The sequence below is a fragment of the Sinocyclocheilus anshuiensis genome, unplaced genomic scaffold (assembly GCF_001515605.1).
Source record: "Sinocyclocheilus anshuiensis isolate Anshui unplaced genomic scaffold, SAMN03320099.WGS_v1.1 scaffold886, whole genome shotgun sequence".
Taxonomy (NCBI): Eukaryota; Metazoa; Chordata; class Actinopteri; order Cypriniformes; family Cyprinidae; genus Sinocyclocheilus; species Sinocyclocheilus anshuiensis.
In genome coordinates this window covers 465104-481255 of record NW_015536542.1, presented here as the reverse complement: position 1 = coordinate 481255, position 16152 = coordinate 465104, and the positions used below count along the sequence as shown (strand labels likewise).

The 16152-nt window shown below is 33.7% G+C and overlaps 1 protein-coding gene across 6 annotated transcripts in view; it reads left to right on the top strand.

Moving 5' to 3' along the window:
• prkag2a (protein kinase, AMP-activated, gamma 2 non-catalytic subunit a) overlaps window positions 1–16152 on the top strand; it is a 63522-nt gene that overhangs the window by 39478 nt on the left and 7892 nt on the right. For all 6 annotated transcript variants that reach the window (XM_016498580.1, XM_016498547.1, XM_016498537.1 and 3 more), the window contains 3 exons: window positions 3630–3739; window positions 8681–8762; window positions 12683–12741. In XM_016498580.1, the coding sequence (XP_016354066.1) occupies window positions 3630–3739; window positions 8681–8762; window positions 12683–12741 (251 nt within the window). The remainder of the gene's footprint in view (window positions 1–3629; window positions 3740–8680; window positions 8763–12682; window positions 12742–16152) is intronic.

The window sequence follows — 16152 nt, the reverse complement described above, 5'->3', positions numbered from 1 at the left end:
TATATATATTATGATTTGCACAAATCCCGCAATGGAATTTGTGTATTGTTGTTCTCGTAATGAAGAAAAATACTTATGTTTGCTATTGGTCAGTGCAACAGTAGGGTTTCGGAAGTAAAAATCCCATTAATTTTGTCCATTAGGGAATTGATTTTTAATGCATTTTAAAGGTTTTTACATATAAACCTTTAAAAACAGACTTCCCGTGAGCTGTGATGTTGTTAATCAATGATATGTGTTTCTGTTGAAGCAATCAGCCCACATTATTTCAAATTAATTTTTAAATAATCATGTTTACCAGTGGAATTGCTGATGAAAAACTACATTACCCATGATTCTACAAAAAATCTCCACCAGTCAGAGAATCAAAACAAACAAATCATGCCAAAGGAACTCTTTATCTCCTGAAGCCTTGTGCATGATGCAGTCGCGTCAATACCCACGTACCTACATATTTTTTGTTTAATTTCAAATACTTTTTTGCTTCATATTATGATTCAACTCATAGCTGGTTGCTTTGGTTTATAGCTTAAAATGCTTTAACAAACACTTTTAAAAAATCTGTAGGGGAAAAATACTTCCGGAACCAAGGCTTGAATTGCGATTTGTTTAGCATCTCAACCGATTTGAATCGTCACACATTTAAATCGATTTTCAACCGGCTCGCGGTTAATCGTTACATCCCTAGTGTTTTCTGAAGTATTAATAGCATGTGCTAGTTTTTGAAGCACCATCATTAAATGATGTCTGAAGGCATTGTTTTGAAGTATGCGGTCGTAAAGCGTTCCAGCGCGGCCTGGCATGTCGATGTAATAGCAAGTGAAAACCAAAGTGTTTTCAACAAACAAAAGTTTCATTCTGCAGTAATTCAGTTAAAATCTGTAGGGGAAAAATACTTCCGGAACCAAGGCTGCTGAAAAAGTGGGTGGGGCTATATTTAGAGTGCAACAGTCCCCGCCCACTTTTTCAGCAGCCTTGGTTCCGGAAGTATTTTTCCCCTACAGATGTTTTAAAAGTGTTTGTTAAAGCGTTTAACCCAAACTCATGTAATTGGTTGAGCCTGTTGCTATAACAGACAGGTCTGAATGTTCTTTTGTGTTTTTTTTAAAGCTCCACAGTGTTTTCACTCTTTGCAGAGTTATTTTGCATATACTTTACATTGTCTTAGCATATTAAAATGTTAACTTCTCACAAAGTACATATTGTCTCAGCTGCAAGGTTTTCTGCGTTTATATTTGAATTCCCTCAGTAAAGTTTCCTCGAGCAGCAGCAGCAGCTGGACTGTCCTATTTTAATCGTTTCCATGAGCTAATACTAGACCTACTGCAGGACTATTCTTTGATGATGGTGAGAAATACTTTGAACACCAGGCTTTTATTAACCTCATCACACTGAATGAGCCAGCACGCTTTGCACTGTCTGCTATTTGTGGCCTAGCATCGTAAAAGAAATCTTAATGTCAATCACTTGCTGAAAATACACCGTAGTTGGACAGGGTTGTGAGTCAGATTTCTGTCCGTACCACTTTTTTGGGACCCTTCCGTTGGGGTACCTAGCACAGTAGTCCGGTACCTAACGGGAAGAGCTAGACTCACTGCAGAATGTTGATGGTTGACAGAGAATCGTCACTAGCGCATGCTACAAGGGGAGTGACAACACAAGGGGAACGAAGCGTCTCCTTCAGTCATTCTGCCATGCTGCTCATGCGTGTTGGGCTTGCTTACATCAGAGTGCGCAAACACAAATAATATAAAGAATTTTATATTTTCAAACACACAGACAATGTCGCGCTTTCTTCTTTGCACGAGAATGACGTTGATCGTTACTTTCCGGCATTCACCACGCCTATCAAGTAAGGGTACTGTTGGCGATGGAAAAGCAAGCTGGATTAGGGTGTACCGCACTGAATCGTACCATACTGTACTGTACTGAACCTTACCGCTCTGTGGAAACGAGCCATTACTGTCAATAAGATCTGCTTTCTTCACTAGGCCTTTTGATCGATGTTTGCTGAAACAGTCAGGCTAGGTGTCTAGACTGTGGGGGCAGATGCGCCCGAGTCCTCCTAGATTGCACATACAGCCTTGCGACAAAAGATTTCAGTGGTGTTTTTAGTCTAGAAAGCTTCTGAAGAAACAGTTCAGCGTCTAAGAATACTACTGTAAGAATTACCATGGCAACTGGGGACATTAGGCAGGATGCTGCTGAAAGGAACAACAAGAGAGGCATCAGAGTCCACAGTTCAGTGGGTTCATGTCACCCATTTGTGTCATTCTGCCAGATCTACTACAGTGTTTTTTGTTTGTTTGTTTTTGTTTTTGCTAGGGATTTTCCAGAAAATATTTGAATAATTTACTCGGTACACAATTTTAAAAGCCCTGACATTATTATTAGTTTAAATGATAATAATATTTATTATTATTACTATTGTTATTATTATTGTAATTGTTATCTTTAACACTTTACATGGTTTATTAAATATGAGTATCATATTATAAAGATAATATACATAAAATAATAATAGTAATAATAATGTATTATTATTTTATGTACAGTACATTTTATCTTTATAATATTTTATATTTCTTTACCCAGTATAAATGTATGAAGTATCATATATTCATATTATTAATAATAATAACAATAATAAATTATATTATTATTAATACTTATTATAAGTTAATATACTTAATACATTTATACTGTCTAAATATTAAGAGTCTTTTTATACTAAGTATCATATTATAAAGGTAACACACAATAATAATAATAAATTACCATTGTGTATTAACAATATTATATTTATTATATAATTATATAATGAATATATTTTATATTTATTATAATTCTTACAATTTATTTATAAAGTATAAATGTATTATCTATCATATAATCATATTAATAAGAATAATACATTTCTTAATTACATTTTTTTTAATTAAATTTAATTGAAATTTTTTAGAACATTTTTAAATTTCTTAATTTAAATGTATATATTAAATGTAAAAATAATATTTTCTTTACACCGTAAATTTATTATAATATTGTCATTAATAATAATAATAAGAATACATTATGATGTTTATTATTTTTATTATTATATTTAATGTACTTTTTTTAAAATAATATTACACTTAATGTTTTCCTCACACAGGATAAATGGGTCTTTACACATTAAATTATACAGCTGCCATCATATTTTAGGAAAGGCGTTCTTCATAAGTGGATCATTTTATTGGGGCCCTTGACGTCAAAAAGTATGAAAACTAAGTGAACAGATGACTGTTGGATGAAAAAATGTTTAGTAACTAGTTCTAATTTGAATACAATTATTACTTTTATTTTAATTGTTTTGAAATGTGTAAGAAAATTCTTGTATTTTATCACAGCAGTTATTTTCAGCCTGCTTTTTTTATGTACACCGAGTAAGGAATATTGTTTTTCTGAAACTTGTTCAGCTTAATGTTTATTAATTAATTTAAATAATAAAACACACTTTCATTATGAATGCATCAGTTCCTCAGCCTTCTCGCAGTGTGCTAGTGCTTAACAACAACTTGTTGACATGTACTTACGTCTCACTTTGCTTTCAAATTGACTGAGTTTTCATTTATTGGTGTCATTTACAGCTGTTGAACAATCTGAGAGCGACATTTACATGCGGTTTATGAAGTCACATAAGTGCTATGACATCGTCCCTACCAGCTCCAAGCTCGTGGTCTTTGACACAACACTGCAGGTAAGCGCTCTGTGGATGTTTATGTCACTGATAACAAGTCTATGTCAGACATGTTTACCATGACTCACAAACTACTCATTCCGCAAAGTTAGTTAATGTTTTCTTTTCTTTTTCTTTTTTTTTTTTTTTTTTTCGTTAAGGGGCGTATTACTATTATTATCACTCATCATACTTATAAGTACACTGTAAAAAAAATATTTTTTCAATGTTGTAAATAGAACAAGTTTATTGGAGTATGTTTTACAAAAAAAAATACTGTTTCAATTTTCCTACTTATGTAATGTTTAATTTAATGTGTTACTTGCCATTTCTTTGTAATTATTTGTGAAATTTACTAGCAATTTCTGAGTGAAAATTGTCTCTACACCAGTGTATTACACTTCTGTAACATGTCCCATTATTTTATCTAAATAAATAAAAAATAAAATTCTACAAATGATTTTAGACATAACAATATTATAATTAGTGGTCGACCGACATGGGTTTTTTGACAGCCGATACCGATGCCGATATCTTGGAAAGCAGGGTGGCCGATATAAAGCCGATATCATTTTATTTATTTTAATTCATATTTAAGAAATTTGAAATCATTTGAAAATGGATTAAAAAATAAACGTGTAAAATAAACATACTTATACTCTAGAAGACAAAGTATTTTTCACAAATAAATAAATATTTAATAAAAATATAATTAAAAAGGAAGTAAACACTAACCAACAGGGCACTCAGTATTCTGGGAAATTTGTGTGCATTGGGAATCATATTTTTTCAAATAAAGCCAAGGTAACACTCATTTTACATACAGCACACAGTGAAAATGACATGAATACGACAGTGGGCAAATGCATAAAGTGCAGCATAATTTGAAATCAGTCACGAGATTAAAGTTTGTTGATCGCGCGTCTCCAGTGAAGCTGAACTCTCCTCCTGTCCGTATTCAATTCGCACGGACCATAGGACCGACCGTCACAGAACACGCGATCATGCAGGTCACATGCACACTTCACAAGATCTCAACTAGATTCGACTAAGTCTGCAAGGTTTGTGAAATTAAATGTTCATTAGTCATTCAAAGATTTGTTTAAATTATATAAATGTGTATTTGCGGAATGCTGACGGCAAACGAGAAAGTATTATAATGTTTGCCTTTAATAATGTTAAAGCAGTCGTTATATTACTTTTTTGTATACATTTTAATTCCTTCGTTTAACAGTTCTATCTGATTATTAGATAGACTTCTGTCCGTATTAGACAGAACTGAATGACAACAGCGATCGGCCGATATATTGGCCTTGGCGATATATCGGTCGACCACTAATTATAATGTACAATATGAAAAATAGATATTCATTTTGAAATTCACTAAAGATTATATTTAATTTGTAGTTATGCTTATAGGAAAGAAGTCCTGAATCAGAATGTGGCCCCTTTTTGCATGTCATGTATTTCATTCAAATTACTTCAGAATTTATTTGCTTTCCATAGATAATTGTTTTGACCAATATATACAGTATATACAGTGGTGTGAAAAAGTGTTGGCCCCCTTCCTGTTTCTTTGTAATTATTTGTGAAATTTACTAGCAATTTCTGAGTGAAAATTGTCTCTACACCAGTCACATGCCTCGTTATTTTATCCAAATAAATAAATAAATGAATAAAAACAAGTCATTTTAATTTCTACAAGTGATTTTAGACATAGCAATATTATAATGTACAGCATGAAAAATGGATATTCATTTTGAAATTTGCTAAAGATTATATTAAACAATTGTATCGAAAGAATTAATGTTTTTAAAGATGAACTTTGATGACAGCAAAGGAAAAATAAATGTAAAAATAGGAGAAATGAGCATCTGCAATTAAATATTTAAAATAAATACACTTGACAAATCTTAAATAAAATTTTTTTTTTTATAAATTTAAAAATCTCTAATATGAGCAGATATGAATATATTCTGCATCCTTACTTGAGTTATTTTATTTAGTAATTTTCTATCTGTATTCCATCTCCGTTTCATCTGTTATTGCATGAATGTTTTCAAAATCATCCATACGCTGTTCTCTTCAGCTGATCACATGACCTCTCATTCAGAATGCTGCAGCTTTTAGAAAGGAGGCAGTTTTTCATATCTCTAACCTTGCTTCACTCGTCCCGTTTGTCTCTCACGGTCTCTTCCTATCTTCATCTGTCTTGTTTCTTTTCCCAAAGGTTTGTTATACCACATATTGATGTTTTTGTCGGCTGTTCTCCCAGTGCTTTACACATATAACGTACTGTGTGATCAGCACATATGTTTCCAGTCTAATCCGGTATTGCACATGCTGCATAAAACCCCTCCCATCAGCATCAGTACGATCTGCTTGTAAAGTTCAATAGAGGTGCAGGGACCCACGGGGTCGATACGTGTAAATATTTGATAAATCCTAGATGAATGGTCTTCTCGCTGCTGTTGTTTTGGACAGAAGATCCAAGCCTATGTTCCTGATCACTGACTCACAGCAGTGATATACTAGCCATCAGCCCCACCGCCCAGTTCACAACAGCTTCCATACATCAGAAAGGCCAGCCTTGGGGAACGTCTCATTATGTTCCTTGCTATGACTCGATTAATCTTTAATCATCTCAGATTGGGCTGGAACATCACCCAAGAAAAGAGGCTCGCATGATTTATTTAAGAGCGCCCGTGAGACGCCATGATTAATGCTTTGTTTGGCAGTATTGACAGTGTTTGAAAGGATCCTCCTTGGTGGAATTTACTCCAAGACAAGGAAGGCTTTGCACTCAGCTTTAGCTGGTACTAATAATTGCAACATTTTAAGTATTCCCCAGGATTATATATGGTTTCCATTCATTGGATTTGGATTTACGCCTGTTGTAATCAATGACATGCCAGCCAAAGTGCAGAACCAAAGTCTAGAATCCCCAAGACGTGTCACTCGTATAGTATTGAATGGGGAAAAATGCAACACTCAATATGGCCGCTCTATCAAACGAAGCCCCGCCTTCTGAGCAAAAGAGCCAATCGCTAATCGGTAAAGTCAGCGCGTCACTGCAGCTGCCGTTCGAAGTCCCGTTTGCTATAGAAACAGTCATCGTTCTGAGACATGCGCTTAGGACTGTGCATGCGTGCATGATTTCAAATATGAAATTTAATCGTAAGCTTAGTGAACAGTTTTGGAGAATTTGATGTTTCCCCATTCAAAGAGATAGAAGCTGCACTTGCATGCCCGAGAGGCGTTTCAAAGATGGCCACCGAGTGACATGACTTGTCTTAAAGGGACTTTGGCAGAACAGAGTTTTGTGAAAGGCTTGGAATGAAATACTCACTCTGCAGGTCCATACAGGCCTGGTCGCCCACCTCAGGTTATGTGCATGTTTTGAACTAGTTATCATGCCGTGCAGTAGAAGGTACATTGCGAGGAGATATTTATGCTTAAAGATAAGGGAAGAAATCCTTCATTCCTGCAGTGTGGCCCCTAGTATATATTTCAGTTTTTCTAAAATTGCTTCAGAATTGATTTGCTTTCCATAGAGGTAATTGCTTTGACCAATTTTTATTTATTTATTTATTTTTACAGATATTCCTATTTTTCAAGTAATGTATTTAATGCATTATTTGTAGGGATGCACCGAAATATCGGTTTTCGGTTTTTGGCCGAAATAGAAAAATGTCTGAAAATATGAGCTGAAAATATATACAGGTTTCACTCTCCCTCTAGTTGTCGTCACTGTGTAGTGTGACGCTCCGCTCAATATTCCGCTCTGTGAATGTGCATTGCGTTGAGTTGCTCACGCTCCACTCGTGTACCGCTCATGCTCACCGGAAAAGCAAAGTCTCAAATAACACGCCGACAGGAAATTTCTATGTAGTATACTTGTACAGCTGTACTGGGCATCGTGGGTAAAAATGACGCTACCCTCTCATGACGCTATGCTCTGCTCACATGCTCTGATAACAATAGCTTTGTAGGACTATACATTATTTGGATAATTAAACAGAAATCAGTTAAATCTGATGCTGTTGCATAGAACTGAATAAAAATAATATATTGATATTTGAAATTAATATATTTTCTGTTTATTGTTTTACTTTCAATAAAAGTGTGGTTATTTTATTGGCTTGTATTTTTTTTAATTCAGTATCATTAAAATGATTGAGTTAAATTAAAATGTCGTACAAAATTATTTTATATTATTTAATAAAATAAGAAATAATTATTAAAAAAGCATTTTCCATTTCGGTTTCCGGCCAAGTGCGTTCAGAATTTTCGGTTTCGGCCCAGAATTTTCATTTCGGTGCATCCCTAATTATTTGGATAATTGCATTTTTAAATAATAACGTTTAATTGTTAAAAGAAAATTGTTAAATGCATTGTGGATACTATCATTAATTCATTATTATATGCATTATTATAATAATAAGTAGTAGTATTAATACTAATACTATTATTATTGCTGTTGTTAGTATTAGTAGTATTGTTAAATTCATTGTGAATATTTTTATAATAATAAAAATAATAAATATGATTTAACTCTGTTATTTAAACATACACATTGCATATTATGTTATTGCATCAGAAAGAAGAAATACAAAATAATTAAAAACTCAGGATATTGTTTATTGGCCACTTGAACATTTAAAATTAATCTGTATTGCTTTATAGTATACAAAAGCAATATCCGTTTATTTCCCATATGAAATTTCTCATAAATTCCCTTGGTAAAGGTATTTTGCTTGTGGCTGAATGCTTAGACAGGTATGAACATGGGTTTTGTTGAAAACCAACATTTAGCTGTGGAGGGTCTTCAAAGGTGTAATTACACGCAGTACTTGTGTGAACAGTGAACAGTGCCCTCTTCCTGTCACTGCTGGTGCCAAAAAAAATTGGTGTGAAATGTGACGTGACATAAATATTTTTTAAATATATATTTTTTTTTAGGTAAAAAAGGCCTTTTTTGCCTTGGTGGCCAATGGGGTGCGAGCCGCCCCTCTCTGGGAGACCAAGAAACAGAGTTTTGTGGGTGAGTATGTTCTGATAATGAAGCCAAAAAATGGCACTGTTTGATATGATAACAAAGACCCTTTTTTGAAAGAACAAGCACCTGATTTTTGGTGGTAGAGGTTGTTGTATAGTAGGTATCAAAATTCTTCGTACCCTTTGGTTACTGTCGTCTTATCAGATTCCAAGAGTGTTTTCCTTATCTGCGTTTTCTTAAACCGAGACTTGTAAGTGGAGCTGCTCTTTGGCAGACTCTCTAAGGGAGTGTAACGTATACGTCCAGATCTCTTTGGCCTAGAAGAGATTCAGACTGGAGATGCTCCTTCCTGTCACTCTCTACACACTCAGCAGTCCTCTGATACAGAATCTTATCTGTTACCATGACAAAATTCATTCCAAATAGAAGTGTGTGCTGACCAGAGTCGCAGCGTTTGCCTCCGGCTCCACAAAAAAAATTGAATAATGATTTCTTTAAGTTAAAAATAACATGGCAGAAATATTTGATATAATTTATATATATATAATTTTTTTTTTTAGGGTTTATATTTTTCTTTTATTATTTATTTTATTTAAGGTTTTTTAATGTTTTTGAAAGATGTTTTATGCTCACCAAGGCAGCATTTATTTGATCAAAAGACAGCAATATTGTGAAATATTATTACAGTTTAAAATACCTTTTTTCTATTTTCATATATTTTAAAATGTAATTTATTCCTGTGATGCAAAGCTGAATTTTCAGCATCATTACTCCGGTCTTCAGTGTCACATGATACTTCCAAATCATTGCAATGTTGATTTGGTGCTCAAGAAACATTTCTTATTATTATCAATGTTGAAAACAGTTGTGCTGCTTAAATTTTTTTTTGTGCGAACTGATTTTTAATTTTTTTTTAGGATTCTTTGATTTAATAGAAAGTTGAAAAGAGCAGCTTTGATTTGAAATGGAATTTATATAACAATGTAAAAGTCTTTATTGTTACTTTTGATTAATGCCTCCTTGCTTAATAAAAGTAGTTATTTCTTTAAAAAACACATTTTTTACTTACCCTAAACTTTATATTTTTTGTTTATGAAAAAAGTAAATAGTTAATTTATCCTGTTATCTTTTAAAGTAGATATTCACCCAGGAATTAAAATACTGCCTTTTACACAGCCTCATGTCCTTTCAAACCCATATTACTTTCTTTCTCTTGTGAAATTTATATATATATATATATATATATATATATATATATATATATATGTGTGTGTGTGTGTGTATTTACATATTTGCAATCAATTAAATTTAGTTCAATAATTTAATTAACTGAAAATCCACCTGACATAACTCTTTCAGCTCTTTTAGTGCATTCAGCCTCTGTGGTGAAGGTGAGGAAATGATCACAGAATTTCTATTTTTGTGTGAACTGTTCTTTTAAGAGAGACTGGATAAATCAATCAATAATCAAGAGTCCTTGATTACATCATTGGTAAAATCGTTTAGTCCTGATCTTAAAAAAATGTATTAGCCGTCATCTTATAAAACTCGTCCTTTCATTATGAAGGCGTCATGCTGGGATCCCCTCTCAACACCAACCACAGACACTGAATGAGTCATCGGAGCGACTCAGAGACTCATCCACTGGATATCACATATCTAACTTTCAATAGACGTCCTCTGAGGTCTCCAGCGACAGTATCTGGCCTCTCGAGAGATAATACAATCATAACAGACAAACTACAGGATCCAGCTCACCAAAACACCGTACTGCAGTCTTTAACAAGCCCCTGTAAAGACTGTCACATATCTGATAAATAGAATGCATTTATAAATTTAATCTCAGCCTCATAAAGCCTCATATTTCTTGCTTAATGTGGCCAGATGTGGCTGTTTCGGTAGATTTGCTTGTTCTCCCCAGGCTGCTGATGTGTGCTGGTCTACCACAAGCCTCTCAGCATTGATAAAGGGCCGTTTGAGTGTGTCGGAAGTGCTGAGTTTTATTAAAAAGCACTTATTAAAGAAATTCTGTCATCGTTTACTCACCCTTATGTTGTTATTAGGAGTTATTGATGTTGAAAGGAGCTGTATGTGTTTGTCAGAGGGAAAGAGAGCAGGTGGAGGTGTGGGTGGTGATATTAATTAGCGGGGTTTTGAAACCTCTCACCTTTGAGAGCTCCGTTAGGAGTCTCTCTCAACTCAACTCAATCACCACGACGGCTCCAACACCTGCTTATAAACAGCTCTTCAGCTGAAAAAGGAATCATTTGCACTCTGATCAGGGGAATGTGATGCTGTTCTGTAAATCTACACTGTCAGTTGATTTCGGCACACTTCCTTTATGAGACTTTATGAACTTGTGATGTCGGATGATTGTTCTTTTGAACTGGTTTGCAGTCAAACTGAATCACTAAACATTTGTGAATCACTTGACTGTATGAACACTTGTCTGGGAGTTCAACAGATATATAACAAATTAATTAGTTCTTTCTGTCAAGTCAAACTGATTTGCAAAGCATTTGTGAATAACTCATAAGAACTGCATGAAACTGTAAGATGGGTGACATACTTAAAGAAACATAACTGAAAACTGATTCCCCCCATGAATTAAACCAAATGTTTTAATTAACTTGCTATAATTTTAATACATAGCTATTTTTGAAAAATAAATATTTATTATTAATAATATTTTATCATATTATATACTATATATAATAGTAATACAATTTATATATATATATATTTATTTTTTTTCAAACAAAAATTATGATAATATTATTAAATAAGGTAAATAAACAGTACCTAAAATTATGTTAGAGTTTTGAAAAATATTGAAATATTATGAACTGTATAAAATTAAGGTGGGTGATATGCTGGAATAATAAACATTTCATAAATCTGTTATGCAGAAACTTAAGCAAATACACTTTATTTATAGTCTATATTTTATTAGACTATATATTTTAAATATTTTATTTCTTTTTATATAATAATAATAATAATAATACATAAAATAAAAATAATATAAAGTAAATATAATTATATTAATATAAATTTAAAATAAATGTTTTTAATAAAATAATGAAATTATATTAACTAAATACCTTATGATTCCAGCTTGTCACTCATCTCACAGTTTTACTCTGACAAATCTTACAAGTAATTAAAGTGATTCTTGATTTGACTCATTTTTGTTCACCAATCAAATTTTGCACAAGTCATTGCATAATTTTATAAGTTTACAAAAATTCTGCCCATGGTTTTCTGGGAACGCTATTGAGTGATGACTGACACAAATCAGTTAATCAGTTCTGTCAACTTATTATTTAACCAAACAGTCCAAACACACTATTTGACTAAAATTAATCAGAATATACAAACACCACAGTCCCTCATTTCTCCTCTTGCTGATTAAGACTGAGGACACAATGAGGGCTGACTTGGCAGGAACAGATATAAATACGCCTGCACCCTTCATCACCTTTTAATCAAGAGAGTGATTATGCTGTGGCAGTGTGTGCGTCTCAGAAACTCTCTGCTTTCCTCCGGCACTGATTTAGACACAGTGTCCATTAGTCTGCTGCCAGGGTTTATGTAATATTTTAAATACGGCCCTCTCAGATAACACTTAGCACTCCTATGTGACTCTCCTCTAGGACACAGCAGTGATGCTGACCTACTGTCTTCTTCAGTATCATGTTCATCTGTGTGGATTAAGTCTGTTAAGATTATATATTGAGATCTATTTTGATCTGTTGTAGCTCATGGCTAGCAAAACGCCATCCCGTAAAAAGCTCCCTACTCAAAGAGCTCCACTGTACTCGGTGAAGGGAAACTGTTATCGCCCCATGTTCTCCCACAGTCTTTTTTTCTGGTTTAAGGGTGGTCCAAATGAAGACTAAAGAGTTCCAGGTTATTGCCCTTCCACACTGAAGTCTTTATACGTCTTTCTTGTTTCTCTGCAGGCATGCTAACCATCACAGATTTCATCAACATACTTCACAGATACTACAAATCACCCATGGTACGTAATGCATTCTGTCTTTTGTTGTTTTTTCTAGTTTTCAGAAGAAATACTGATCTCTTAAGGCTGGGACACACCAAGCTGACTTCAAAGAACTAGCGGCGACGAAAGCCGACGGTGTTGTCGCCTCGCGTCGAACCAGAAAGCTGCGCTCGAACACACCGCACAGACTACAGCCGACGGCAAACTAACACGTGCGTTCTGCGCATGCGTGAGAGGAATTAACTGTCTATATCAGTAGCTATCAATAGTATATATTTGTCATTCAAAAGGAGAAACCGAAACAAAGATATATGAGATAAACGTAGATATACGAAACGTAAACAAAGCAGCGCTTGCTTACCATTTTGAATATCAGTAACGTTGATAACTTTAATAATTTTAAGCGGCTCATGTTGTTATGAAAACATTTGCGTATTAGAATGATTGGGAAAGATCACGTAACATTTAAACAGCCTTCCGTCTGTACCGCCTTCATTTACGTGCTTGTTTTCATCACTTTCGCTTTAATTCTCGGGCACTGACTCGTTCGCTAAACTGAAAATCCAATCAGAGTTCTCACTCACACCGACGGCCCCGACGCCGAATCGGGCAAACTGCCGCCGACGTGAGCCTGACGAGAGCCAACGAGTGGAACACACCAAACAAACTAGCCTGACCGTCGGCTTGGTGTGTCCCGGCCTTTAGGCTGGAAAAATACTCTCAATTTCAGACTCTGTTGTGTTAAATGTCATAGCTATTTAGCTATTCATTATTTTCTTATTATTTTATTTATTTTCTTATTTTTTTATATAACAGAACATTATATATGGCATTTCTTATGTTATTTTTTTTTATTTTCAGCAGAAATAGTGAACTCTTAGGCCCGAACCATAATCTTGATTTCATGAACTATTGTATTAAGAATTTTGTTTTATTTTATTTTATTTTATTTTGTTTTGTTTTTTGATTTGTTTTGTTTTGTTTTATTTTATTTTGTTTTGTTAATTTTTAAATGTATATATGGCAGTTTAATGTTATTTTTTTCTCTAGTTTTCAGAGGAAATACCAAACTCTTGTGTCCAAAACATATTCTCAATTTCAGACTCCGATCTTCTTTATGCACCAAGAGCTTGTAACACTCCAAAGAGAAAGGAAAAATTGAAATCGCATCATATGACCCCTTTAATAAATGTCAGTATTTTTTATTTATTTATGTGTCTATTTATTCTTGTTTTTTTTTTTGTTTTTTTTTTCTATATGACATAACATAAGGATGGCCAAATATAAAGTAATTTTTTCTAGTTTTCAGCAAAAATACTGAACGTTTAGGCCCAAAACTTCTTGATTTCATGCACCATTGTGTTGAGAAATTTAATTTAATTTGACATTTTTTTATTTAATTAAAAAAAAAAATGTGTTGCTTCGTCTCTTTAATACTTCAGTGATATTAAGTTTACATGTATACAGTAAAAGTGCTGCATTTAGCTTTGCTGGCTGGCAGACGGGCTGTTTATAGCCATGAGACTTTTGTGAACCTCACATCATTTCAAATAACCTACAGCGCTCTGCCATGTCTGTGCTCAGATCACACCGAGCTCAGGAATCAGAATCACACATTCCAGAAACACCTCAGCGTCTGTTGTCTTTTGTGCTAATAATTGCTTCTCAAAGTCATTTTAAGTAGTTAAATTGATGTGGATAGTAAATAAATTGCTTATTTTCTCACATCGTTTATGAAGTTATGCAGCTGTCATGTAATATTTTCTTTAATTTACGATATGGAGTTGCTTCTTCTAGTACAACTTCTCTTCCTGCTCATCAATATTCATAAACTCATATCCTTGTTTTAGCGTTTTGTTCTTAAATATAAATTCATGTGAATTTATGCAAGAGCAAAGAAACCACTAATCTCTTTGAATAAAAGCAACATCCTCTCATCCTTTCACACCCCATCACTTCTTTTCTGCAGACACAGGAAGTAGTTGAAAATGCTGTAAAGCTTCTTCCTGCGTTTAGAGGAAAGGCAGCTGTGGCTTAATTATTTATATTCATATGCGTATGCAAAATACTGACGATAATCTCCGCTAGACTGACACAACATCCTTCAGAAATCATTGTAATATGATGATTTGGTGCTCAAGAGTTTTTTATTTTATTTATTTATTTATTTGTTATTGTTATTAATATTGAAAACTGGTGCTGCTTAAAATATTTTTGTGGAAACCATTATACTTTTTTTCAGGATTCTTTGATGAATAGAAAGTTCAAAATAACAGCATTTATTTGAAATAGTACTCGGAACACCTCATGGCTTTGATTTGGCCCACATTTAAATATCAACACCAGTTCCGTATTTAGCAATTTAGCCTGACCTAAAAAACAATCCAGTGAACTATGAAACTATTTGAAAAGATTAGCCTGTCTTAACAGAAATCATTTACACCCAGAAGTCTTAAATGTTAAAATGTAGCACATAGGGCTGGGCGATATAGCTAAAAAATGTATCAACGATATAATGTTTCATATCGTTCGGTATCGATAATTATTGACATTTTTTATAAACTTTTTTAAAACAAAGAGCAATAGAATTTTTTTTTAATTTAACCACTGTATTTTTAAATTAACCCAATTTATTGAGACAAACAACAAATATTTTTGTTTTAACAATCAAACACAAAATAAAAATTAAATATCTCATTTCTAATGTTTTATATGCAGATTAAATAGGTTTTAAGGAAACGTTTGTCTTTTCTCCTGAGGCCACAGGAGGGCGCAATGAGCAAAATAATGCAGCACATTTAAATTTTCAACGCAAGGAAGTAACTCTATAAAAAAACATGCATTACGTCTATAATTTAGTAAATTGCATAAACAATTATGAACAAAACAGCATCATGTATTTATGCATTTCTTAATCCAAAGAGCCAAAGCGCCATTCACATAGATTGCATTTAAAAACATATGAGACGCAGTGAAAAGGAATAAACCTCCACAAATTCGTGACGTGTTTTCTAAACGTTTAAACTGTTTTAATATTGCATGGCTTTCTATACATCTCTTGTGTGAGATGCGAGTGCAGCAGTCATATTTGTCCGACTAAAAAATGCGCTGAATATGCGTTCTGTGTGAATGGCTTGGTTTCGGTTTTAACCTAATCAAGATCTCCGCATTGAGGTTCTATATTTCTCTAATATTTTGAATGAATAACGCAGCAGCGGCGCGTCTCGTGGACTAGACTAACAAAACATTAAAATACAACAACGTCACTTACATCATCATCACCGTGTCTCGCGCGCCACTGATGACGCTCCCTGACGCACACCTAACATTCAAATGCAAAGGTTTATTTTAAATTCGACTAATATAATTTTTTTTATTCACAATCTCCTCACCACAGGCAGGCACAGCACTCAATTCAGCATGTGTTCG